The sequence below is a fragment of the Pinus tabuliformis genome, chromosome 1_2, assembly GCF_031772625.1.
Source record: "Pinus tabuliformis cultivar Carrire ecotype Pingquan chromosome 1_2, CPIR1, whole genome shotgun sequence".
Lineage (NCBI taxonomy): Eukaryota > Viridiplantae > Streptophyta > Pinopsida > Pinales > Pinaceae > Pinus > Pinus tabuliformis.
Genome location: NC_142298.1, coordinates 320,951,311 through 320,976,553, shown reverse-complemented (window position 1 = coordinate 320,976,553; position 25,243 = coordinate 320,951,311). Strand labels below are relative to the sequence as shown.

The 25,243-nt window shown below is 40.7% G+C and overlaps 1 protein-coding gene across 2 annotated transcripts in view; it reads left to right on the top strand.

The window, feature by feature from the left end:
* Window positions 1-25,243, top strand: part of AHG2 (Polynucleotidyl transferase, ribonuclease H-like superfamily protein) — a 271,334-nt gene that overhangs the window by 31,505 nt on the left and 214,586 nt on the right. For both annotated transcript variants that reach the window (XR_016252485.1, XM_089395136.1), the window contains exon 2: window positions 18,475-18,605. Coding sequence is in view for 1 of the 2 variants with exons in the window: in XM_089395136.1 (XP_089251262.1) it covers window positions 18,475-18,605 (131 nt within the window). In the remaining variant the exon portion in view is untranslated. The remainder of the gene's footprint in view (window positions 1-18,474; window positions 18,606-25,243) is intronic.

Genomic DNA, 25,243 nt, shown 5'->3' with positions numbered 1-25,243 from the left:
ATCCACGATTACTACTGTCGGATGCACTCAACATGAGTTCACCTTCGCAACACAGCGCTTCCCATTCACCTCTTTGAACTTGACAGAAGGCATTAAATACCTGGGATTTAGACTAAAACCTCTCGGTTACAGGATTGCGGACTGGACTTGGCTCATTGCGAAAGTGGAAAAAAGACTACAGGTATGGTATCATAAATATCTCTCTCGGGCAGGCAGATTGATTCTCATTAAAGCAGTAATTGAAGCCACTCCAGTCTACTGGATGACCTTGGCCTGGATACCTAAAGGTATTTTGAGTAGATTACAAAGTATATGCTGTAGATTTCTATGGAAAGGACACCAACCGGGGAAGCTATTTGCCTGGGTTAAATGGGACACCATTGCAAAACCCAAAAGTTGGGGAGGGTGGGGCATAAAGAGGCTTGATTTATTTTCCAGAGCATTAGCGGCCAAGCTCGGTTGGCAACTCCTCACCACAAACAGTCTCTGGTCCCGAGTTGCACAAGTGAAATACATCAAGCCATTGCATCTAATGGACTGGTTCCGTCAGCAGCATGAATCAAGACATAACATATCTAATATCTGGAAAGCGGTTATCGGCTCACTACCACTTCTGCGTGAAGGAATTACATGGCGCATCAAGGAAGGCAATGCTGTTCGAATCGGTTTGGACCCATGGGTTGGCTGTGGCAATGCCCATAGATTATCTGCAGGCCTTTTAAGATACCTACACAGCAGAGGAGTAACACACATCAAGCACATCGGCGACAACGACAATTCTTCCTTTCTTCAGCAGGCATGGGTATCAGCACGAGTTTTGGAGATACCTGTTCAGTGGCATCACGAATGGCAGGATTACACGGATGCCCTCACCCAGGCACATATCAGACTCATAGATGGACCGGATGAGATAATCTGGGCCTTTGCAAAACATGGAGTATACACTCCGAGACAAGGTTATATAAGGCTCATGGAATCTTACAAGCCACATGACATCCTCCCAACCTGGAAAACGCTCTGGAAGCTCAAGGCAGCTCCTCGTACACGCTTATTGATGTGGAACATTCTCTTCGACAAGATCCCTACCGGGACCAATCTAATGAAGAGATCATTTTATGGTCCCTTCTGGTGCCACTTGTGCCGCAAGGAAGAAGAAAGTACAGAGCATCTTTTTTTAAATTGCAATACAGCTAAGGAATTTTGGCAATCCATCACCTCTCACTATCCTAACTTAAAAAACTGGCAAGGGCGCAATCTCATGGATGCTTGGAACAATTGGTGTCAAAATCACACAGGAAAATTCATTAATATGCCACTGCTTGTATGCTGGGCATTATGGATTGCGCGTAACCAGGCCATCTTCAATTTAAAGACCCCCCATTGGCCTGTCATATTACACCACACGATCGCTGATTTTGATTTGCTACCCGAAGTGGAAACCAGTGCCCCCCCTCGCACCATCAGACCTGAAATCATAGACAAATCTAAGCCCTGGGCATATTTTGATGGCTCTGCTCAGGAAGCAGGCTGTGGGGGTGGCGCCATCCTTTACCTCAATGAATCGCACTGCTACAAGATCCAAATTAACCTAGGCAGAGGCACCAATAACTTTGCTGAACTGTGCACAACAAAACATATTATTCACTTTGCATTACAAAAACAGTGCAGACACCTGCAACTTTATGGAGATTCTAAAATTGTTTGCAACTGGCTGAATGATGCATCTCATTGCTATGCATTTTCATTGAGGCATATATTAGATGAAGCTAAAAGACTGATTACATCTTTTGAATCATTTGTCTGTCGACACATTTACAGGGAACAAAACTCAGATGCAGATCAACTATCCAAAGAGGCAGCGCACAGACAAGGAAATGACTGGTTGATACAGGAGGAGATAGACGGAACTTTCTACCAGCATTATCATAGACCTTTTGATGATCCTATAGAAAATGGGCTATAAGGCCCACATATAAACAAGCTCTGTTTTTTGTATTATCATGTATATATATCCACTGCTTGGACATGAGTAACAACTCTCTTTTTGGTAACGTACAGTTTTTTGTTGCTCTCTGCGTAGAGCAGGACTTAATTTTTGATCTACTTTTTCAGTTACAACTAGTACAGACTTTGTGGACTCCCTGCGTGGAGACATTACAGACAATCCTTACGATCTATAGATTGTGAACTCGTCAGGATTCTTAGCCTCCATATGAATATGCATTTGGCATCTACAAAATGTATTTCTTTATATTAATAGAAATTACGACTTTTTCCCATGGGAAAAAAAAAGGATACTGGCCCCATCGAGGAAAATACAATGCCAATGCCTAATTGATCATGCCTCAAGATTAGTCCTTCGATCTTGTTGGCCACTTCTTGCCTTTCTTGCTCTTTTTCTTGGTCCCTGCACACTTGAGTGAAAGTCCTTCACCCAATCCTGAGATGTCCATCTCTCCTTGTGTGTCTACTCCTCTCACCTTATCTGCCTTGTATAACATTAAATTAACCCAAAACCCTAGATCTGCCTAAGTGATCAATGATTGAAATTATATCTTGCCATTCACTTGAGATCAATGGCTCAAATTTAATTTAATCTACTATTGCCAAAACCTTAGGTATTTAGTTAAATTAAAATCAATTACTTATAAAGTGACATTCACTTTAATAATCACTTTCGTAAAGTGATTTTCCTGAAGTTTGAGAGGTATTAATGATGACTTCCACATGTTAGATACGTAATTGATGTGGAAGAACTTGTTTGATGCTACCAAAAACATCAACACTCCCTCTTAGCGAGGAAGGAACTCCTTCCACTTGGAATTGTCTATGCACACGATCCTAGATAATGTCCCACACCTCATTCGCTACCATGGCTAATCTCTTTGAATTGGAAGCCTTATTTGTCATTGGGTTTGAACTCTTCTTCAAAGGCCTGCTCACTTTGAACTTGTTCCTAGAAGCATCCGTGTCTTGAACATCCTGCAAAGTCATCTCATACCATGAGACCTTCTTGACAGAGTTGGAAGGATTTGCTGACAGCTCCTCCCAATTGGAACTTGAAGACTATCTCCCTCTAAACTGCTCAACCTTTGGACCTGCCTGCTCCTTATTCTCTCTCACTATTTCGCTTCTTGCCATTATTTAATAGGCTAGCCCTTTAGCATGTACATGTTGCTCTCTCTAAGTTCAATTACATGGCCATTGTCTGAGCTAGATCCCATGGGTCTGATCAGTGCATGCCCATTTTGGAATGTTACAACAAACCCCTTCTTCTCTATCGTAGACACCGAGGGAAAACTTCTCTTGAGTTTTGGCACCCATAAAACACCCTTAACTTTTAACATGCCTCGTGACTCAAGTTGGAATATCATTGTTCCAACTCTCCTTATTGCATGTTTGGTATCAACACCAAACTCCACATGCATCTCTGAGTCCCACTCTGTCAGATTGTCAAACAACTCTGGTGCTCTTGTCATATGTCATGTGGATCCAATACTTGACAATCATGTGCCAGCTAGTATGGTGCTCGAGGAAAGGTAGGACACAAGTGTGAATTCTGTCTCAAACTTTTTTGGCAAACTCTTTCACCACCCGAGCTTTTGCTGAGGCAACTATAGCTAACTACATATCCTTTCTGCCCTTCTTCCTCTCTGGACACTTTGAAGCATAGTGTCCTGTCTTATGACATGCAAAACACTTGATCTTAGTCAAGTCCTGCCTCAGCTGTGACACTGAATCCTCACTCTTGCTCAAACCTTTTCCTTTGCTCTTCATTGTCTTACTAACAAGAGCCAGGTCCTTGTCACCTTCATGTTTGTTAGCCTTGGCCTTTCACTACTCCCTTGTCTGCTTCTAGATGTAGTCATCTTGTAGCCTCTTAAATGAGGGCTGGTTCTCTCAAGCACAAGTTCCTTTGATGAATGGATCCCACGTCTCTGGGAAGTTATTCAACACCACGTTCACTAATTCTATGTCGTCTACCTTTTCCCCCACTGTTGCAATTTGATCACAAATCCAAGTGATCTTCATCAGGGATCTTGTCACTGTGTCAAATCTAGTCATCTACGTAGACCTGAGCTTGTCCCTTAACAAAATTTTCCCGTTAACGGTCTTGCTTTGGTATAAACCCACCAAAGCATCAAACGTTTCCTGGTTGATTTCTTCTCGGACAAGTGAGGGATCAAATGGTCACTTACTGCATCCAAGAGTACCCTTTGTGCCTTAATCTCCCTACAAAAGATCACCAAAAGGATAATCAATTAAGGAGGGCTCAATGGTGATACAAGGTCTAAAGATTGAAGGAAAGGTATTGATGGAGCCTTGAAAGATTGAGATAAGAGTTTTGTAAAGTTCAAATACACTTCCTAAAGACCTGTACAATTTGGAAGAGAGTTGCTATAGGTTCATAAGATAGGCAGGTTTAGGGCACACAATGGCATATAAAAACTCATGAACATATCCTATTAAGCATGGATCAACAAAGGAGCAAGGATATAAAGGGGGTAGACGAGGTTTAGGGCAAACATAATAGTTTTTATGGCTGAAACATGCGTAAAACAACAATAAAGAAAACATGAGCCTTATTTTAGGGTTTTAACATGCAGTTAATGCTAGATTTTGCCTTTTTCCCAGTTTATTAAATGCAATACCTGTACTAGGGCAATAACACCTAAATGTAAAATTGCTAAAAATGCAAATTTAAATTATAACCTAACCCTAACCCTAATTACCAAGAAAAGAGAGAGATTAGGTTTTGATCAATACCTACTAGACTTATGCCTTGATATAATTGGGCAATGGAGTCATTTATGGCAAGATCTATGAAGAGGGTTTGGATTAAGAGGGTGAGAGAATGAAGATCTCTACTTAAAACCCGAGAAACTTCCTTAAATGGAAGATCTTAAGTTTAAGAGATGCATATATCAAAGTTCTCTTGAAGGATTCTTGCAAACAAATTTTACATACCATGAAAAATTAAGATTCCAAGGAAAGATATTGCAATTTTTAATATGGCACACATGGAAACTCTAATTTTCATAATTAGCATGCAAAATGGAAGAATATTAGCATGAAACATACACTATTCCAGAAGAATCACTTCAATCATTCCCCAAGAAGCCCCCTCATGCAAACATCTCCCTCAAGAAAATTCACTCCATAAAGATCACATTGTGTCCAATAGCTAGTGCACACTTCTTGAAGATGATAAGTGGGATGAATGATGATGATGAATAAATCAAAGAGACTTCTCTCTATTTATATGAGGGAAACCAAGTCTCTTTTTATTATTTACAAGTAACCCTAAAACAAGTTTACATGAGCATTCAACTAGGTCAAAGGTCACAAGCCAACCTTGAGATAACTTTAAAACATAATAAAATGCCAAAAATAACCCACACGTGTGGGAATGAATGGTCTCCACCATGCCGTCATTCTCCAATAATGATCAATAATGCATCAAGCAAGTGATAAATGGTCCAAGAGTGCTCCTCTCTCCAAGAAATCCTCAAAATGCATGGGTACATCTCCAAAATGCACCCCCTCCTTGACATCATCCATAAAGAGGCCTAGGTCATCCTTCCAAGGCATGTAAGAATGACGTGGCACTGTCTAGGGTAAACAATGGCACCAAGGAGGTTCTGCTAGAGCGCCCAAGTCATCTTAGTGACATCCATCGTCATCTGGGCTCTGGAACAAGGCACCATCCATAAAATAGGGCCAAAGCTAGCTTGAGGGCGTCGTAGGTCCATTTGGGCACATCATCAAGTAGTCCAACGCCCAAGCTCTCAAGTTGAACATTTCAGTAATTGGAGGTACAAAAAGGTGTAGAATCCTATAGAAGTTGCTCAAGGCCCAACACTTATCTTTGGAGGGAGGGGCAACGTTGGGGCCAAATGGTCATACTTGCTCTCAAAATGAAGATAAAACATGCAAAGGAGTCAAGCCATCCCTCAAGGGATCTTTGTACAATGTGTGATACCAGTTGAACGAACCTTTTTAAGATCAAGCGAGATCAATATCGTTAGGGACATAAGATCATTAAGGCATCATAATGGACCATATCTAATGCTAGGGGCACATAAATACTTAACACAAAACTAGCTCAAGATATGTAAACAAGTTACGTCACTTATATTAGGGATGATTAAATCAACAACACTCTTAGGTGTTTTTTGCCCCCAAGGGGAGTGAGATGTCGTACATAAACCCACCAATCCATAGGTTTATGTGATAAGGTGGTCATGGAGTGGGAAAGGCTTCAAGGAAGGTGCCATAGTCATGATACCAACTATTGGAGGTCCAACATCTTGAATGTTTATGCGAATGGTAGCTTCGGAAGGTCTTCTACATAGGCTTGGTGTCTTAGCATGTGGAAGACATTATTTTCCTCTTCTAGGTGCTTTCTTGGCGGAGTAAGTGATTTATATTTTCTTTCCTAAGTCTAACTTAAGAAAAGTACAATAATTAGAGTTAATTAATTATTGTGGACTATTAAGTCATTTTCTAAGGACAAATAATTTAATTATTTAAGTGACTTAGAAATAATCTCAACAGTTAATCTCCAAGATGATTCTAGAAGGGAGATGAGGGTTAGGAATTTGGAGTTAATGAAGATTATAAAGGGAGCCTAGTGAGGAGGTGAAGATACAAGTGAAGTGAGCGAGTTATCACAAAGAGAGAGAGAGCGATTTTGTTTAGGTGCGAGTGGATTTGTGGACTAGAAATGTAGAGAAGGAGAAGTGCGAGTGGATTGGGGTGAATTCGGGAGGCCGAGTGAAGGAGATTGCAGGGCTGAGTTGCCGAAGGGAGATTGATTTTATCCGGAGGAGGCTGAGTTACTGGCTAAGTATTTGGGCCGAGTTTTGCAATCCGATTTCATCTGAAGGCTAATTTCCTAGAGGCCGAGTCCCTTCGCCTGAATTCATTTCTATCTGTACTGAGTTACAGGTTCTAGGATTTTGTATTTTTCCTTGTATCTCTGTGGGTCGAAAACCGTGATTTTCTAAATAATTAAATGATGGAGAATTATTTTGGGTGATTTTATTTTGCAATGTGTGACTGATCTCGCTGGTTTATTTATGCTGCATATATTTACTTCTAGAAGTTAAAAATACTAGTGATTTATTTTTCAGTGATTCAATATTTATTTGGGTAAATAAATAAATTGTCGGGGATAAATAGATTGCCATGATAAAATAAATTTGGCTAGTATTAGAAATTTAACATGGTATCAGAGCTATCTAGAAGACTCTGAGAGAGAGATCTGAGATCATGAGAGTTTGCAACAACAATTTCCTTTTTGTGGCATCAAAATTATTTTGAAATTTTGTAATTGGGTTTTGTGGCCATGGTCGATTTGGGAAATTTAACATGGTATTAGATCTATCTAGAAGATTCTGAGAGAGAGATATGAGATCATGACGGTTTGCAACAACAATTTTTCCTTTTTGTGGCATCAAAATTATTTTGAAATTTTGTAGCTGGCTTTTGTGGCCATGGTCGATTTGGGGAGATGGCATCATTGAGCAGTTTGAGACACGAAGACAAGTTGGACAAGGTATCAAATTTCAGTCCCTAGAATGAGCGAATTACCGTGATTTTGAATATGAATGGTCTCTGGGACCTAGTAATTAGAGATGTGTAGGTTCCTTCAGATCCGAACCTTGCAACAGTGCATAAGCTCAAGGATTTGAAATCAGGCTACATAATTTGGATGGTGTCAGGGATCATATAATTCCTCACATATTAGGGAAGGACACCAGAAGACAAATGTGGGTAGCTTTGACTGGTCTTTATCAAAGTACAAATGAAAACAGAAAAATGGTGTTGCAGTAAAAGTTAAACAACAATAAAATGAACAGATTTGAGGCCATGACATCTTATCTCACGAGGGTCTAGCAAGCTCGTGATGAGCTTGTAGCTATTGGGGAAACTATGCATGATTCAAAGCTGGTTAAAGTTGCTTTGAAGGGGTGTGTAAAGCACTGATCCACTTTTGTGGATGGGATTCTTGCTCGTCAACAACTTCCTAATTGGAGCTAGTTATGGGATGACTTCACCCAAAAGGAGATTTGGGAAAACTCATTAACTAGAGGACAACGAAAGGGTGATGAAGAGAAATATGAGCTTGCTCTTGCTGCACAAGCAAAAAAGGGCAAAGCGAAGGCCAAGCAAAACCAAGGTGGAGGAGGATCTTCACAGAACAAGAAGGAAAAGGACATGAGCAAAGTCAAGTGCTTTGCTTGTCATAGGTTTGGGCATTTTGCTAGTCAGTGTCCAAAAAGAAGAAGGGCAAGGGAAAGACTGCTACAACAACTACTATGCAGATGAAGGATATGGCAAAGAAGTTTGAGAAAAACTTTGCCTTAGTATCTTTCCTTTTTGAAACTGTCAGAAGAGGTGTCTAGTTCGTGGACAATGGAGCATCTCGTCACATGACGAGATCTCGAGACGTCTTCACCAACATGACTAGAGGACCCAAAGATGTACATGTGGAGCTTGGTGACAAGGCCAAGTATGCAGTTGAAGGCATTGGGAGTATTGAGTTCTAGATGGACTTAGGTGGCATCATGGAGGTGAACGAGGTGTTGTATGTATCGGGTTTGGAGAAGAATCTCTTTTTAGTTTCAACCATAGAAGATAGAGGATTGGAGGTCAGCTTTCTGAGAGGTGAGGTGGTTGTTGGGCCAAAAGGGATTGAATTCAGCAAGAAGCGGGTGATTGGTAGAAGGGAGAGGGATCTCTATTTGTTGAGAGGACAATCGGTAAAGGGAGAGTGATAGCCAGAGCGAGATTTGGCATAGGAGGATGTGACACCTACACTACAGAGCTCTTCCTGTGGTGTAGAGGATGGTTACTGGTTTTCCAGAGATCAGGGTGGAGCATGATGGAGTGTGCAAAGGGTGCGCACTTGGCAAGTCGGCTAAAGTTGTTTATCCTCATAGTGAGACCAAGTCTAAGGGAGTGATAGACATGGAAAACTCAGATATTTGTGGTCCTATGTCTGTGACATCGATCACAGGGTCCTTATACTTTGCGACATTCATAGATGATTATTCCGTAAAACTTGGATCTACTTCTCGAAGACCAAGGATGAAGTCTTTAGTTGGTTTCAGGAGTTCAAAGCTCTTGTGGAAAACTAGATTGGGAAGAAGATTAAGGTGCTGAGATCAGATAATTGGGGCGAGTATACCTTCAACGAGTCCCAGGATTTTTGTAGGGAGGCAAGGATTAAGAAGGAGCTCATAGTGCCTTCCAACCCTCAGTAGAATGGGGTTGTCGATAGGAAAAATAGGACCATCATGGAGGCGGCAAGGGAAATGATCTATGATCAAGAGTTGCCTATGTTTTTGTGGGTGGAGACCTGCAATATAACTGTGTATGTGAATTACAGGAGTCCTCACAGGGTGTTGGAGGACGTGACTCTTAAGGAGCTGTTTACAGGAGTGAAACTGGATGTGAGTCATTTGCGCATATTCAGTAGTCTAGTTATGTCTATGTTCCTATAGAGAAAAGGACTAAACTAGAGCCCTTGTTTGAGAGGAGCATATTTGTGGGCTACAGTGAGGTCTCAAAGGCCTATTGAGTCTACATTATAGGACAAAGGAAGGCGATCTTGAGTCAGGATGTCAGATTTGATGAGGGCAAGACCCGTAGGAGATCTCATGAGAAGGAGCCTGTAGCAGTAGAGGATCGGGAGCGAGAGGCTCCTAAGGCTGAACAGGGACCAACAACAAAGATAATCAATAGATTAGGAAGATGAGTTGGATATTCCTTCGAGCTCTACTAGGAGGAATCTGGGATGGGCTGAGCAAACCTTGAGAGACGCTGAGGAGCACGTGGAGGCTCCTAGTAGCACTTTCAGGTAGCAAACCACCGACGAGATTTTCTAGTTATTTGGCACTAACGAGCATCGTTAGTGAATTTGAGCCTTCCACTTTTGAGAAGGCTATATACAAGCAAGTCTGGAGAGGTGCCATGATAGAGGAGTATAGCTCCATCATGAACCATGATGTATGGGACATCGTGCCAAAACCAGAGGGAAAGTCTATGTCTACTTCTCAATGGATCTATAAGATCAAATGTGCAGCTGATGGCAGTATTGAGAAGTACAAAGCAAGGTTTGTGGTGAGACGGTTCTCCCAGAAGGAGGGAGTGGATTATGAGGAGACATTTGCACCTGTCACCAAATATGCATTCATTAGAGTAGTTATGTCCATTGCTTCAGAGATGGGATGGAGGATACATGAGATGGACTTGAAGACAATTTTCCTCAATGAGGTGATTGAGGAGGAGTTGTATATCGAGCAACCTCAGGGCTTTGAGGTGCTTGGGAGATATTCCCAAGTATGCAGGTTGAAGAAGGCTTTTTATGGGTTGAAAGCAGGCTCCACGCGCATGGTGTGCCAGGATCGATGGATATCTTCTTGGTTTGGGCTTCACCAAGAATGAGGTGGATCCCAACTTGTACTATGTACTTGTTGAGGGTGAGTCGCCCATCTTGGTATTATATGTGGACGATCTCTTTTTGGCAAGATTAGAGAAGCTCATAGAGATGTGCAAGGAGGATCTTGCTTCCAAGTTCGACATGAAGGACATCGACTTGATGCTCTACTTTTTTTGGATTGGAGGTGTGGCAGTAGCTATAGAGATTTTCCTTGGATAGGGTAAGTTTGCAATTGAGATCTTGAGGAGATTCAGGATGGAGGATTGCAGGGCTATTTCTACATCGATGATCACTAACTAAAGAAGCTAAGTGCTTATGAAGGTCAATTAGTGGATCCCACACTATATGGGAAACTGATAGGTTCCTTGATGTATCTGATCAACACTAGGCTGGATATATGTTTTGCTGTGAACACACTCAACTAGTTCATGGTGGAACCGATACAGGTTCATTGGGTGGCAGAGAAACATGTGCTGAGGTACCTACGAGGTACAATAGACTTTGGATTGAGATATGTCCGAGTTGGAGGAGTGGAGCTACAGGGGTACACAAATTATGATTGGGCAGGGATTGTAGTGGACAAAAAATCCACATTTGGATGTTGTTTCAGCTTGGGATCAACCATGATCTCATGCTTCAACAGGAAGCAACAGTGAATGGTACTCTCAGTTCAACAGAGGCAAAGTTCATGGCAGCTACTCAGCGAGTATGGCGAGTTTTGAGGCAGTGTGGCTTCACAAGATGCTTACAGGATTATTTGATTTGCAGATGGGGCCAACAATGATTCACTGCTATAATCAGAGTTGCATTAAGCTCTTTGAGAATCTTGCGTTTCATGATCGGTGCAAGTATATCGAGATCATATATCACTTCATCAGAGATAGTGTCTAGAGGGGCGCTGTGAGATTGCAGTTAATTTCTATAGAGGAGCAAGTGGCAGGTGTTCTCACTAAGCTTCTAGTGAAGGGGATGTTTGTGAAGTACCCTTCCTTGCTAGGAGGGAGTGTTGACGCGAATGGTGGCTTCAGAAGGTCTTCTACATAGGCTTAGTGTTTTAGTATGTGGAAGACATTATTTGCATCTTCTAAGTGCTTGCTTGACGGAGTAAGTGATTTATACCTTCTTTCCTAAGTCTAACCTAGGAAAAGTACAATAATTAAAGTCAATTAATTATTGTGGACTATTTAGTCATTTTCTAAGGATAAATAATTTAATTATTTAAGTGACTTAGAAATAATCTCAACTGTTGATCTCCAAGATAATTCTAGAAGGGAGATTAGGGATAGGGATTTGGACTTGATGAAGATTATAAAGGGAGCCTAGTGAGGAAGTGAAGATACAAGTGAAGTGAGCAAGTCATCATGAAGAGTGAGAGTGGGTTTCTTTAAGTGCGAGTGGCTTTGTGGACTAGGAGCACAAAGAAGGAGAAGTGCGAGTGGATTGGGGCTAATCAAGGAGGCTGAGTGAAGGAGATTATAGGGCTAAGTTGCCAGAGAGAGATTGATTTTATTTGGAGGAGGCCGAGTTGTTCGAGGGCCGAGTTTTCCCTAGTGCGCATTAGTAGCATGCAAGGAGGGCGCAGGTCGAGTTGCTGGCTGAGTATTTGGGCCGAGTTCTCCAAGTCGATTCATCCAAAGGATGATTTCCTAAAGGTCGAGTTCCTTGGGATGAACTCATTCTATGGGTGACGAGTTACAAGTTCCAAGATTTTGTATTTTTCCTTATATTTTTGTGGGTCAAAAAACCCAATTTTTCTAGATAATTAAATGATAGAGAATTGTTGTGGGTGATTTTATTTTGCAATGTGTGATTGATCTCTTTGGTTTATTTCTATTGCATATATTTAATTCTAGAAGTTAAAAATAACAACGATTTTATTTTTCGGTGATTCATTCTTTATTTGGGTAAATAAATAATTGTTGGGGATAAAATAAATTGCCGTGAGAAAATAAATCTAGTTGGCATTAGAAATTTAACACTGAGTGTAATGATGTAGAGAGGGAGCAATCATGAAGGCATGAGTTACCCCTTTCCTCGACTTGCTTTTTCCTCCCCACTGGTGTGTCTTTTGCTTTAATGATTTATTTATCTTTATTTGGTGGATAGCTTAGGGTACCAAGCTTGCTTTATGCTTTGCCAATACCCCTTGAAGATCTAGCAGTTTCTTGCTCATTGGGGTTGGGATATTCAAGAATTTCTTTATTTTAGACCTTTATTTTAGATGAAGCAATAAATGCTTGAGGAATTGCGTGATGGCTTATGAGGGGGGTAGAGCTCATGCTAGGTTTTTTCCCTCGTGCTAAGTAAGTCCTAGCCAAATTTTTCATTTTACATTTTCTTTCTATTGTGGCTTTATATGCTTTTATTGTTCTTTTACCTGCATCAACCTCTGGGTTCAAGTTTCTAGGCCATGACTCAAGATGTGGATATAGGCTGCCAATTCCAATGACGAATGACTATTAACCCAAAGAATGGAGATGAAAAAAAAGGAAGGATGGAAAGTGATACATATGGATTATCATGGACATGCTATATCAGTTAGTGCCCCTATTAAACCATAAGGCCTTAGAGGAGGTCCCACTGGACTAGGTAAAAGTCTAATCTCCCAGTTGAAGCCTGGGAATGAGGATACAATCATGAGCAATCAATCATCCATTTTGCCCCGCGATTCATATTAATATGCCTATAACATTAAAATAAAGCACGTGATTGCTAAAATAGTTAAAGTACCTGCTGATAGATGACCCATCTCCCTTCTAGAGGAATGCTAGATGGGCGAGAGCATTGATTGAAGAAATAGGTGGAGAACTCTGGCATAATGCTATTTGAAGATCGTTATGTGGCTGTTTGGCTGTCAAATGAGGAGAATATTTTCTGTTATGGGTTACCCACTTTTCGTGGGTAACAGGTCCCATGCTAGCTAATTTGCTAATTGGTTGGGGGTCCTTTCCCATGTACAAATTTGGATAAGTTACAGTGTTCAGTGGCAGTGTAATCTAGATTCCAATCCCTTAAAAAAGGATATCCTTGAACCCATTTTGATACAAGAAAGTTTGGTTGTTGCTTCAACTTGATTGATTGATTTATTACTCGAAAAATGCAAATGGTTGCATCCATGCTCCCTTTCTGATGGCTAAATATACCTCCTACTCCTTTGCCCCTTCCACCCCTTGATTTCCTTTGGAAGCACCATCGAATTTGTACTTAATCCATCCTTATGGGGAATTTTCCAACATTGTTGGTCAATCTTGAGTTTGCCTAAGTTATGCCCTCTAAAGATCACGAGGTAGGGGCTGTGGTGACAGTGGGCCACACCTCACGGTGTTATCACTTGGTCTAGCTCTTCCTTTGTGAGCTCACCTGACAAGACCTTCTAGATTGAGGCAACAGTACCTTGCGTTCATGAAATACGTAGCTGCATGTGTATGTTAATAGAGCATCTGTTATCAGTGATCTTCCAAATAGGTAGACACTTTTCCTTTTTATCATTCTATGTTGCCCATATTTGCTCTTTGCTTTGATTCATGTCCTCATAAATATGACTCATGAACAACTATTCCCCATCCACCATCGACAACACCTTGAAAGGGGTTTGACAACATTGGAAATTGTCGCTGGTTTAGACCAAAAATTGGTGTCAAAATTTTTCCCACAAATGTCTTGTCCATTAACGTTGATGCTCCATTGATACCTAGTCCACTCAATATAAGTAAACATCTTCCTCAAGTTGTTTTTATGGGAAATGAGAGATTGCAGAGGAAGTTTGTTGAAATCTAGGGATTGTAGGCCTAACAGGATTCTTACCCCCTTTGCTTTTCCTTGTTAGGTTCAATGCCTGTTTGTGGTTATAGATTTATTTGGTAATGCACTGGGCATGATTTACAGCCTTGTTCATCCAAGGTTCTTTGTACATATATCCTCAAGCATGAGTTCTAAGGTAGTGTGCAGTGCATATGGTTAGGTATTCATCCTGCAACAAATTACCATCAATAACATAGTGTTTAATTTCCACGATCTTTGGTCTAGGATAGAATCTTAGAATCTTTGACGCTACCAAACCAAGAATCTCAACAAAGCTACTTTGCACAACGGAACAATATAAAACAGTAAATCACACATGCATAAGTATAGACAACTTTTTAAAATTTCAACCCAATTTTATTATGTTAATTAACATATAATACAACTGTCTAGGGCTCCCATACAAGGGATAATGACCCTCAGTTATCCACAAGTACAAGAATACAAGATACACTGACAATCTCACTGCAGTCTCTATGTCGTATCTCATCCTGCTGGTCCTTCGCTTCCGTTTTGCTCTCTAGCTGCCCCTTAGTCCTTCAAAGGAGACAATACATAGAGTCTCTAGGAGGGCTGCCACATATCACTACTGCAAGTCACTCCTGCTTCAATGAAGACAGGCTGATCCAATCTGCTCTTGTAGGCTGGCCACACCTGAGCTATCCAATCTGTGAATCTAGCAGTCCACTAGTCCATCAATGTACTGCACATTAGGCTCATCAACTTCACCCAAACTTCAGCTGTCAACCTCCCTTTATCAGCTTGTCAAGGTCTACTTTGGGTTGCCAACATGCTGCCTTCCACCAGTCCAATGGTATCCAATCCTTCACTGTGAAATCTGCTCCTAGTTAAGGTTTCTTAACACCCAAGACAACCTTAACACATGGCTCCCACAGGCTGCGACAAATCTCATCCAAACTGATCTAAATATAGACCCAACACAAGGCAAAAACTCAGTCAAACATACCTCTTGACTGCTGTTCCAAACTGAAGTGAACTGCTGTTGATGAAGCTGCCTGGTTAGGGCTTCTCACAGGCACCTGTGAGCCCACTATTCCACCTTCTAACTGCCTCCCACAGCTGCGGCATATATCCCTGTCCTTGCTGTTGAATTACGCTGGAATGTAGGGCTAAAACCAGCCCCTGTACATACCCAACAGTCCAATGTTTAGGGCTCGGCCTGCCTGCACAAACTCCTGTACAATCTGCTGCCCAAACAGTGATGAACCGTGCCACAAATCCCTTCACAAACAGCTCAGAATTTGCTCTCTGCAATGCGGCCTTCGTGCTAGCTAACTCACACTTCAAGACAGTCGTGGGAGAGGTCCTAACCTCCCTTCCTCCTTTGCTGAAGTAACCCTAGCCTGCGGCCCAAAAACAAAGATCCTCTTCTTCCTTGAACGAGCTACTCCTCTCCTTCTTCGCTGTCCTTGTGTTGCTCACTTGGATGTACTCAATTGAACTCTCCTCACCTCCTTTTTATACACTAAAGGAGGGCTTCATTTGGACGTCAATATGGGCTTGACAAACTGTCAACAAGCCTTCCTCCACTAGGCCGACTTGTGCAAAACCCAACAGTGACCTTCAAAAATTATTATCTCATTATCTAGAGCTCCGATTTGAGTGATTCTCGATGCGTTGGTTTTGTCTCGACATCCTCTATCACCTCAAATTTTCTCATGCTCAAATGCCTCATGGTTTTGGCCCAACTCCTTTGGGTACAAAACCCCAAATTTGGGAGGTTTCTAAGCCCGCAAATGACTTTGTGGTGCTCCAACCTCTAAACCCCGAACCCTATGGCTTGGAGTACCTCCCAAGCTACTCAAAAATCAACAGTTAGGGGCCTTATTGGTAATGATCTATACAACATTATGTATCCCCACCTTGACACTTACCTCACTCAAAAGTTGAAATAATAGTCGTGCATCCTTCAGCTGTTTGGATGCATCTACTGATTTTAGAAACATAGTTCATGGGCAAGAAATGAGGAAATTAAGTATGGTACATGATCTTTCATAAGTGCATCCAGGACATACATTTTGTCCATGGTTCTTCAAAATCTCTCCATTCATCATTTATGTGTCAGACTTTATTATGTAACATATGTAATTATATTGGAAATAAATTAAATGTATAACAGTGAGTGCTTTGGGGTTGAGAGACATGCTGTACTCACTAATATTAGATAAATGAATTGAAGGATTATGCACACTGTTTTCATGATTAGTTATATCTATGTACACATTTATGTGGTAGAACACTTGTAATGGCCAATGTTCATTGATTAACTAGTAAAGGCCTATGTAACTTTGGTAGGGTTGAAAATCAGTCAACCAAGGTGCATTTGCCCTGAAAATACTTGTGGGCCAATCCCAAACTTGATGAGTACTCACGAGTTATTACAGGTCAATGTGTTTTTCATTAACTTTTCCCAAGTTTGATGGGTCAAAAGTTTGTTTATGTTTTTAATTTTTGTACTAGCCAAGTTTTTATTAGAGTTCAGTTGAGGTCTTGACTCTTTTGCCTTGCGGAGTTTTTCATCGATCTGAGTGGGGTAGTGATGCACACATAAGAGCAACCTGTGTTTCCACAACTTAAGAATGCCCACTTGCATCCGGCTTCCAGGAATCCAACCTAACACAGACATGACTACCTTAGCATCTCACTTTTGCTTCAATACCCGGGAGTGCCAAAGGACCAAATGTTTACACCCATCTCACCTTTGTTTCAACACCTAGGAGTGCCAAAGCTTGAAAGCACCAAATGTCTACACTTTGGTTTTTGATATGTGTAACACATCCTTCCATTGGTACATTGGTACCCACCAAATCAGGTCCTGTATTCTCAATGTTGAAGTGTGCTGACTTCCATTTTGCTGTCACCTTATCACAAACATGGCTACCAAAACAACTCATTTGTGCTCCTAGTAGCATTGGTCACCAACACAGATACCAACAATTCATCCTTGCTCTCAATATGACTGGTGGCTGACAAGGCTATTGATACAGTTCATTTCTGTCCTCAATAACTCTAGTGGCCATTGCAGTGTACTAAAATCTCTCATCTGTGCTCCTAATAGCACTAGTAGGAAACTCAGTTTTGAACACAACTCATCCATGTTTCAGCAGCACCAATGGCCAGGAAAACAATTTGGACAGATCATTGGTGCCTTGCAACACTAATGGCCAAGAAAACTACTGATATGACTCATTGCTGCCTTGAAAGTTACAGCAATAACGGCCAAAACAAATCATTTCTGCCCACAACACTTGAGGACTTACTCACCAATAGATCGCTACTCAGTATATGTGCCTTATGACAACTCCATTATTTACCAGGGAGGGCACTAGATGTATATCGACTATATTCTAGATGGCATACTCAAAGTCCTTGTTTTGGAGCACTTCAAATAAACTAGTCATTCTTTGTGCCAGTTAAGCTTATGGTAGTGCTATTCATTGGTAATATACCATGCATAAACTTGTGAAGGAAATTGGAATGTGCACAATGGGTAATAATATTCTTGAGGGATCTTATTTAAAAGGTGGTCCTGTCTTCTATTGGTTCTAAAAATTTTCTTTCTATTCTCCTGTAAAACTATAGCTTTTTGAATACCCAGGTATTCATAATATTTTTTATGGCATCGTTAAAATTTTCAGAGAGAATATTTATACAATTTCAAAGTACAAGGATTCTGTGAATACATTTGCAGCAGTTGACTGTCCCTTCACCTGTAATCTATCTTCTTATCAAATAAATATATAGTTAATCTATCTTATTATCAAATAAGTATATAGTTTAATATAGTTAGTTTCAATAAGGAGCTTTCTCGTAGTGTTGCTTTGAGCTAAACTTGATACTATAATAGATCATGTAACTCATTCATCTTATTGTGGTCTTTAAACCAAAGATGATGATTGATCTATTCCAGGCATTATTTGAATCCAAGTTAGAAGAAACTTTTCCAGTCACTTTAAGGATGATTTGATGTTTAAATTTCAGGTTGTAAAACAACTATATGCAACATAGAATTGCTTTTAAGTTTGAGAAAGGAAAATATTTGCATAATCCTTGTTTGTTGTTAACAGGCATTTTCTGATCTTTCTCATTTAATGCATGAAATGAATTGATTTCTTTGTCCTGTAATATTATAGAGACGGATACTGTTTGTATAATCTACTGATTGGATTAAGGCACAACCATGTTCTTGTGTGTCTTTGCAGGTACAATTTCTACATTTTCCCTCGGAATGAAGTATCAGTCAATATGCCATCATTTGATTTTCTGTGTCAAACAGCATCCATTGAGTTTTTGGCTAAGCATCACTTTGATTTTAACACTTGCATATATGAAGGTAAATTTATGTGGAACCAGCTGATGCATTTTGTCATATATTTTCTCCAACACCATAATGAACTAGCCTAATCTGTCTTTCAAAAATTTAAACTACCTTCTTATATAGGTAACTGTTCTACAGAAGTTAACTTCGCTGTAAGTGTTTTGAACTAGTGCTTATGGTGCTTATGAGCAACTTTATTTTTCAATTTTTGTTGTTGTTATTATCGATGCATTTGAAGGGTTCCTGAACCTGGATAAAATTGGTGGTACAGCACCTAGCATGCCCCATAGTTTCACTTCCATTTTGGTGCAAGGTTGTTTCAAATTAGGACAATATTGTAGAATCATGAAGTTGGAAATGGTGCATAGGTTATCTGAGATGGAATGTAGGCTTGGTACTGATAATTAGGAGAATGAATTAAGGGCCTTAAAGCCAGCAGAGGTGAAATTCATGTTCATGAACCAAATCCCACAAAAATACTAGCATGATTTGCAGAGCTCATTGAAGCCGAAGTGGTGCAGTGATGGTTCCAAAGTTGTGGTTAAAGGACAGACAATTGGGATTGCAGAGAGAACCTCTAGAAATTTCTGTGCTTATTAAATTAATGCAAAACGGAAATTTCATCTTTTAATTAGAAGTTTCTTTGATCTTAGCCCTGTGAAATTTCAGCCTTAGGAATGCTGTGAAATATAATAAAACAGCAGCAGAAATGAACAATATGTCAATCCTTAACAACCTCAAACTTCTAGGCAATACAAGAGAAATATACTAAAGTGTTCTGATAAGTTTTAGCCCTCCAGAGCAATCGTATCATGCACAAACTGGATCTGAAAACTCTTTTGTACACAGTAAATACAGAAGTAAAACAGCCCTTAGCCTTTTCAACTATAATGTTAAATCAGTTAACAGAATTACCTTTAACTTATGTCAAATCAGCAAGACATATCTAACGTAGATGGTTGAAAATCAAATCTGCAATGTACACAAGTATTGAACAGCTGAAAGCCTCATTAATAAGCATAACATGAAGTTCATATACATACCGTAGACTTTCACAAGGCTAGTACGATCCACTAGCTCTCCAAAACCTTACCTAGGGAAAACAATGAAAAACCCTAGCTCAACCAAGGAGATCCAACAAGTATGAAACATTCAACCTAGTCCTCCAAGGCAAGATGTTTCTTCCTCTTCTTGTTCTTCACCAAATACAACCCTGGTTTTTGTCTCAAAACTCTAATGTCCAAATCTCCAAGGGCTGAATCCTAACCCTAGACTTTAAGATGCTCCAAGAAGATCAAGAAACCCTTGCAACTTCAAGAGAGAGGGAGACCAAGTACAAGTGAAGATATGAGAGAGAGAGAGAGAGAGAGAGTGAGAGAAATGTTTGTAGCTCAGGCAGGTTCTTTTGCACAAACCTAAGTGTCTAGGCACGTGTAAGTTTCCCACAGATCTCTTTAGGACACTTGCTCAAGTGTAAGCAGGTTGCTAATGTAACTTAGGCTAAGTTTTGACTTAAGAAATGCACGTAATTATTATGTTGACTAATTGAGCTAAAGTAAACTTAGGAAAAGCAAAGTAAATTACTTTAATGATTATGTTTTGATCTTAGCCGTTGATCTCAAGTGAGGCGAGATTAGGGTTAGGGATTTAGCTCAATGTAAAGTTATAAAAGCAAGGCTAAGGAGAGGAGAAGGCACACCATACAACGACACTAGCCTTTGAGAGAGATTTTCTCAAGTGAAGAGTGTGATGCTCTAGTGTGCCGTGTCTGAGGAAGTGGAGAAGGGAAGTTTGGAGCTCCAAATCAGCGAAGGAGATCAAGGATCGATCTAGGGCTTGATCTTCTAGATTTGTTCCAAAACATATTGTATTTGTAATCTTTCTTTGTTGGGCCATTATCCTGGGACGAGAGCCCAAGTAAGATAAAAGTTTTAATGAAATATTGATTGGGTAGCACCGTAGCATTCATTTGTGTCATTGTGATTGAGATTGGTTATGTGAAATTTTTCTTTTGCTAATTAAGTTAAGAATCTAGCTATGCATTTATTCAATATATCTGTAATTTGCTAGGTCAATGAATTGCCAGGTGCTAGGTTTGGAGGAAATTTAACATGGTATCAGAGACCAAAACCTTGAAACTGATCTTTGAATTACACGGAAGCAAAGTTCATATAGGGATCGTCGAGACCGAGTTCAATCACAATTGTACAAAGCAATTTTTTTTTTTTTGCAGATGTTGGGGCCATACGATACAGGGATGAGTTAAAGTGAAAGGGGTTGGATGACTAAGGCACTAGTTGTAGTGGTTGACAGGCCAGTTCCATCCACAAATAAGAGGGGTGAACGACCTGTAGTGGCAGACAATCACTAGTCGGCACTACCTAGCACGCAGACAAGAAAATTAATCTAGATGCTAGAGGAATGTGACTTGACAACCGCAGAGCAAAGGCATAAGGTATCTAAGACCTGTTGGGTAGACAATGACATAAAGGGTTGTAGTGGTAGCTCGGGGTTGAGTGCATAGCCATGATTGGACCAATGTTGGGGTTGTGTATGGGCTAATGGGAGACACAGTAGCAAGCCAGTGGGAGAGGCTGAACCAAGCGCAGAGGGCCAAGATTGGTTAGAGGTGGCACAAAGGAAAAGGAGTAGAGCCATGGACAAGCTTGCGCATAGAGAATCGATCCCAAAAGTCGTTGGAAGGGCAGAGGTAGCACTGACTGGATGTTGGAAGGGTTGCAGGATACTGTCACAGGTCATGGTAGATGCACGTGAGGGTTTGGGCATGAGATCGGAAGTGGTTGATCGACAAACATGGCCCACAAGAGAACTAGGTAGTTATGGCAGAGCTGAGAGCATAGGAGTTGAGCTGGGTGTTCGCAACTTGCGAAGAGAGCACTGTGCAAAGCTGCAATTGAGGCATGGTTTAAAGCTTCAAAAAGTTTGTGTGCATAGAGGTAGCTTTGGCAGCCAAAATTGTTGCTAGATAGTTGAGTGCTAGGCGACAAAAAACTGCACCACGCAGGTTGGCAACGAAACTCAAGGACCTGCAGAACATAGGCTCGGTGGAGGCCTAGGACCACCAGGTAGGCAATAAATCGTCACAAGCATTAGGCCAAAAGTGTGGTTAGGGCCCAAAGTGATTGGCGGAGGTCAACCCTTAGAGGGAGAGAGGGAGATCGTACTAATTAGGGTGTGACAACTGTAACCATTTCAATTGACTTTTTGGTTTGGAGATGGTAGTGATTAGTTTTAGGTTTGAGGATAGTTTGGAGGGCGCCTATAATTTCATTCCATGGAAGGAGGGAATAACATTTTTCTCATGGAGAACAACCTATGGGAGTTTGCAGAAGCTATGGTCAAATCTCCTGTAGATGCTACAACTTTGACCGCCCATAATTTGAAAGATGTGAGAGCTAGACGTATCATCATGGATGTGGTGAAGGATCATGTGATCCCTCACATATCAAGAAAGAACAATTCCCATGAGTTGTGGATTGCTCGGATGAGTTTATATCAGAGTGATAACCAAAACCAAAAAATGGTTTTGAGGGAAAGATGAGGAGCACCAAAATGACTGAGTCAAACACATTGGCATCATATCTCACTAGGATTCATCAAGCTCGAGATGAGCTTGGAGCTATTGGGGTAGCCTTGTTCGGTGTAGAGCTTGTAAGGATAACCTTGAGCGGGTTTACAAAACAATGGGCTACCTTTGTGATAGGTGTTCTAGCACGAGAGAAACTATCTGAATGGAGCAAAATATGGGATGAATTCACTTAAAAAGGAAATCTAGGAGAAATCATTGTTTGGCGGATACTATAAGTGTGGGATGATGAGAACCTTTCTCTTGCCAGTCGGGCAATGAAGAGCAAAAGTTTGAGTAGCAGGAGTGAGGAGTCAACCTCATAACCAAAGGACTTGACTAAGGTCAAGTGTTTTGACTATCATAAAGTAGGTGGGACACTATGCATCGAAGTGTCTAGAGAGGAATAAGTGTGGAAAGGGTACATAATCAATTGTAGCTACGTCGACAAAAGCTCAGGAAGAGTTTGCTAGGAAATTTGAAACCGAGTTCATAATTTTTTGCTACCTTTCCTTAGGCACCTCATCAGTGGTGCGTGGCCACTAGACAGTGGAGCCACACGGCATATGACAGGGGCACATGAGCTGTTTGACAACCTAACTGAATGGGACTCCAAATTGCATGTAGAGTTTGGTGTTGATTCAAACATGCAGTGAAGGGCATTGGAACCATGATATTATAGGTTGAGTCAAGAGGCAGGTTGGAGGTGAAGGACATGCTATGGGTGCCATGACTCAAGTGGAGTTTGCTCTCAGTCTCTATGATAGAGAAGACGGGGTCCTATGTAGCATTCTGGGATGGATAAGCTCTGATCAAACCCATGGGATCTAGTTATGATGAGGGCCACATCATTGGCGTTAGAGAGATAGGATAAAGGCCAGCTTATTCGAGCGATGGTGAGAAGTAGAGTAGTCATAGAGAACAAGGAGTAGATAGCTCAGAAGGTTGAGCGACTTAGAGGGAGTTGGCCTTTAGGTTTGGGTGGGGAGGAGCAGTCAACAAATTCCTCCAAGCCTGTCATGGTGGTCTCTTGGTATGAGATGACCTTACAAGATATTTAGGAGCAGGAGCTTCTAGGAACCAATCCAAGGGGAGCAGTTCGAGGATATTTCTAGACTAGGTGGCAGGGAAGGCTTCCAGTTCAGAGGGAGCAACCATTGCAGCAAGTGCATTTGTAGGATGGAATATGGTTCCAAGGGGTAGAAGTACCTCACTTACTAAGAGGGAGTGTTGATGTTTGTAGCTCGAGAATGTACTTTTGCGCAAGCCTAACTGTCTAGGCGTGTGGAAGTCACCCACAAATCTCCTTAGGACACTTGCTCAAGTGTGAGCAAGTTGCTAATGTAAATTAGCATAAGTTTTGACTTAGTAAAAGCACACACTTATTATGTTGGCTAACTGAGCTAAAGTAAACATAGGAAAAGTAAATGGTTATGTTTTAATCTTAGTTGTTGATCTCAAGTGAGGTGAGATTTAATCTCGAATGTCAATCACTTTGGAGATTAGGGTTAGGGATGTAGCTCAACATAAAGTTATAAAATCTAGGCTAAGAGAGGACGAGAAACACCATACAACCATACTAGCTTTTGAGAGAGGGATTTTCTCAAGTGAGGAGTGTGAGGAAGTGCAAGAGGGCAGCTTATAGATCCAGATCAACGAAGGAGATCGAGAATCGATATAGGTCTTGATTTGCTGGATCAGTTCCAAGACATATTGTATTTGTAATCTTTCTTAGTTGGGCCATTATCCTAGGCCAAAAGCCCAAGTATGTTCAAAATTTTAATCAAGAACTGTGGATTGGGGAAATTTGCTTTTTGTCATTATGATTGAGATTGGTTATGTGAAATTTTTCTTTTGCTAATTAAGTTAAGAATCTAGCTGTGCATTTATTTAGTATATTTGTAATCCGTTAGTTCAATGAATTGCAGGTGTGAGGTTTGTAAGAAAATTTAATGTGAGAGAGAGATAGAGGGAGAGAGAGAGAGAGAGAAGATGACTAGTGTGCTCCTCCTAGTCACATCTCTACGCAAGAGTGAATAAGAATGACTACAATATGAACGATCATCACCATTATCTTCTTCACAAGAGTAAACCCTAGTATCTCACAAAGATCAAACTCTAACCAAAATGTCCTTTTTAGACTTCATAACTCCTCTTGGGGTTTCCTCATGAACCTTATTGACTTCCTCCAAGACAAATGCAACGAGAAGAGTACAATGATGATGAATGAAATGACTCTCTCCTTCCTCTATATATATGAAAGAATTCTCTCCTTGCTTGTGCCCCAAAAGTAACTCTCCATTGTACACTATCATACAAGAAATTGGAAGAAGATTTTTCTTCAAACCAGGAACAAACAAAACATGATCCAACTCAAGAACATCCCTTGAAGGCATCTGAAAGGAAATTGAACCAACTCTTCACACAAGATAAGTAGCATCATCGTGTGTATCTCTGGCTCCTGAAGGCTGCTGAATAAAGACCTATCATTTGTCATGTGTCAAAGATCCACTGTTCACATACCATCCATCATTAGACTTGGTGCTAGAGGACAGGAAAGAGGCCGAACCCACAACCATCCTAGAAAATTTGTAATATCGACAAATCTAATTAATATGCATAAGACGAAGTTCATTTGCATACCATAGCCTTATTGCAATGCTGGTACATTCCACTAGCTCTCCAAAACCCTAGCTAGGTAAAATAATGAAAATGCCAACTCAACCAAGGAGTTCAACAAGCATGAGTTACTTAAGCTAGCCCTCCAAAGAAAGATGTCTCTTCTTCTTCTTCACCAAATACAACATAGGGTTTTATCTCAAAAGTCTTATCTCCAAATCTCTAAGTGATGTATCTCAAAAGTCTTATCTCCAAATCTCTAAGTGATGAAACCTTAACCCTAGAGTTCAAGATGCCCCAAGAAGATCAAGAAACCCTAGTGGCTCCAAGAGAGAGGGAGACCAAGTACAAATTATAAGAGAGAGGATGACTAGTGCAATCGTATTAGTCCTATCTTTATACAAGAGTGAATAAGAATGAGTATGACATGAGTGACCTTCACCAACGT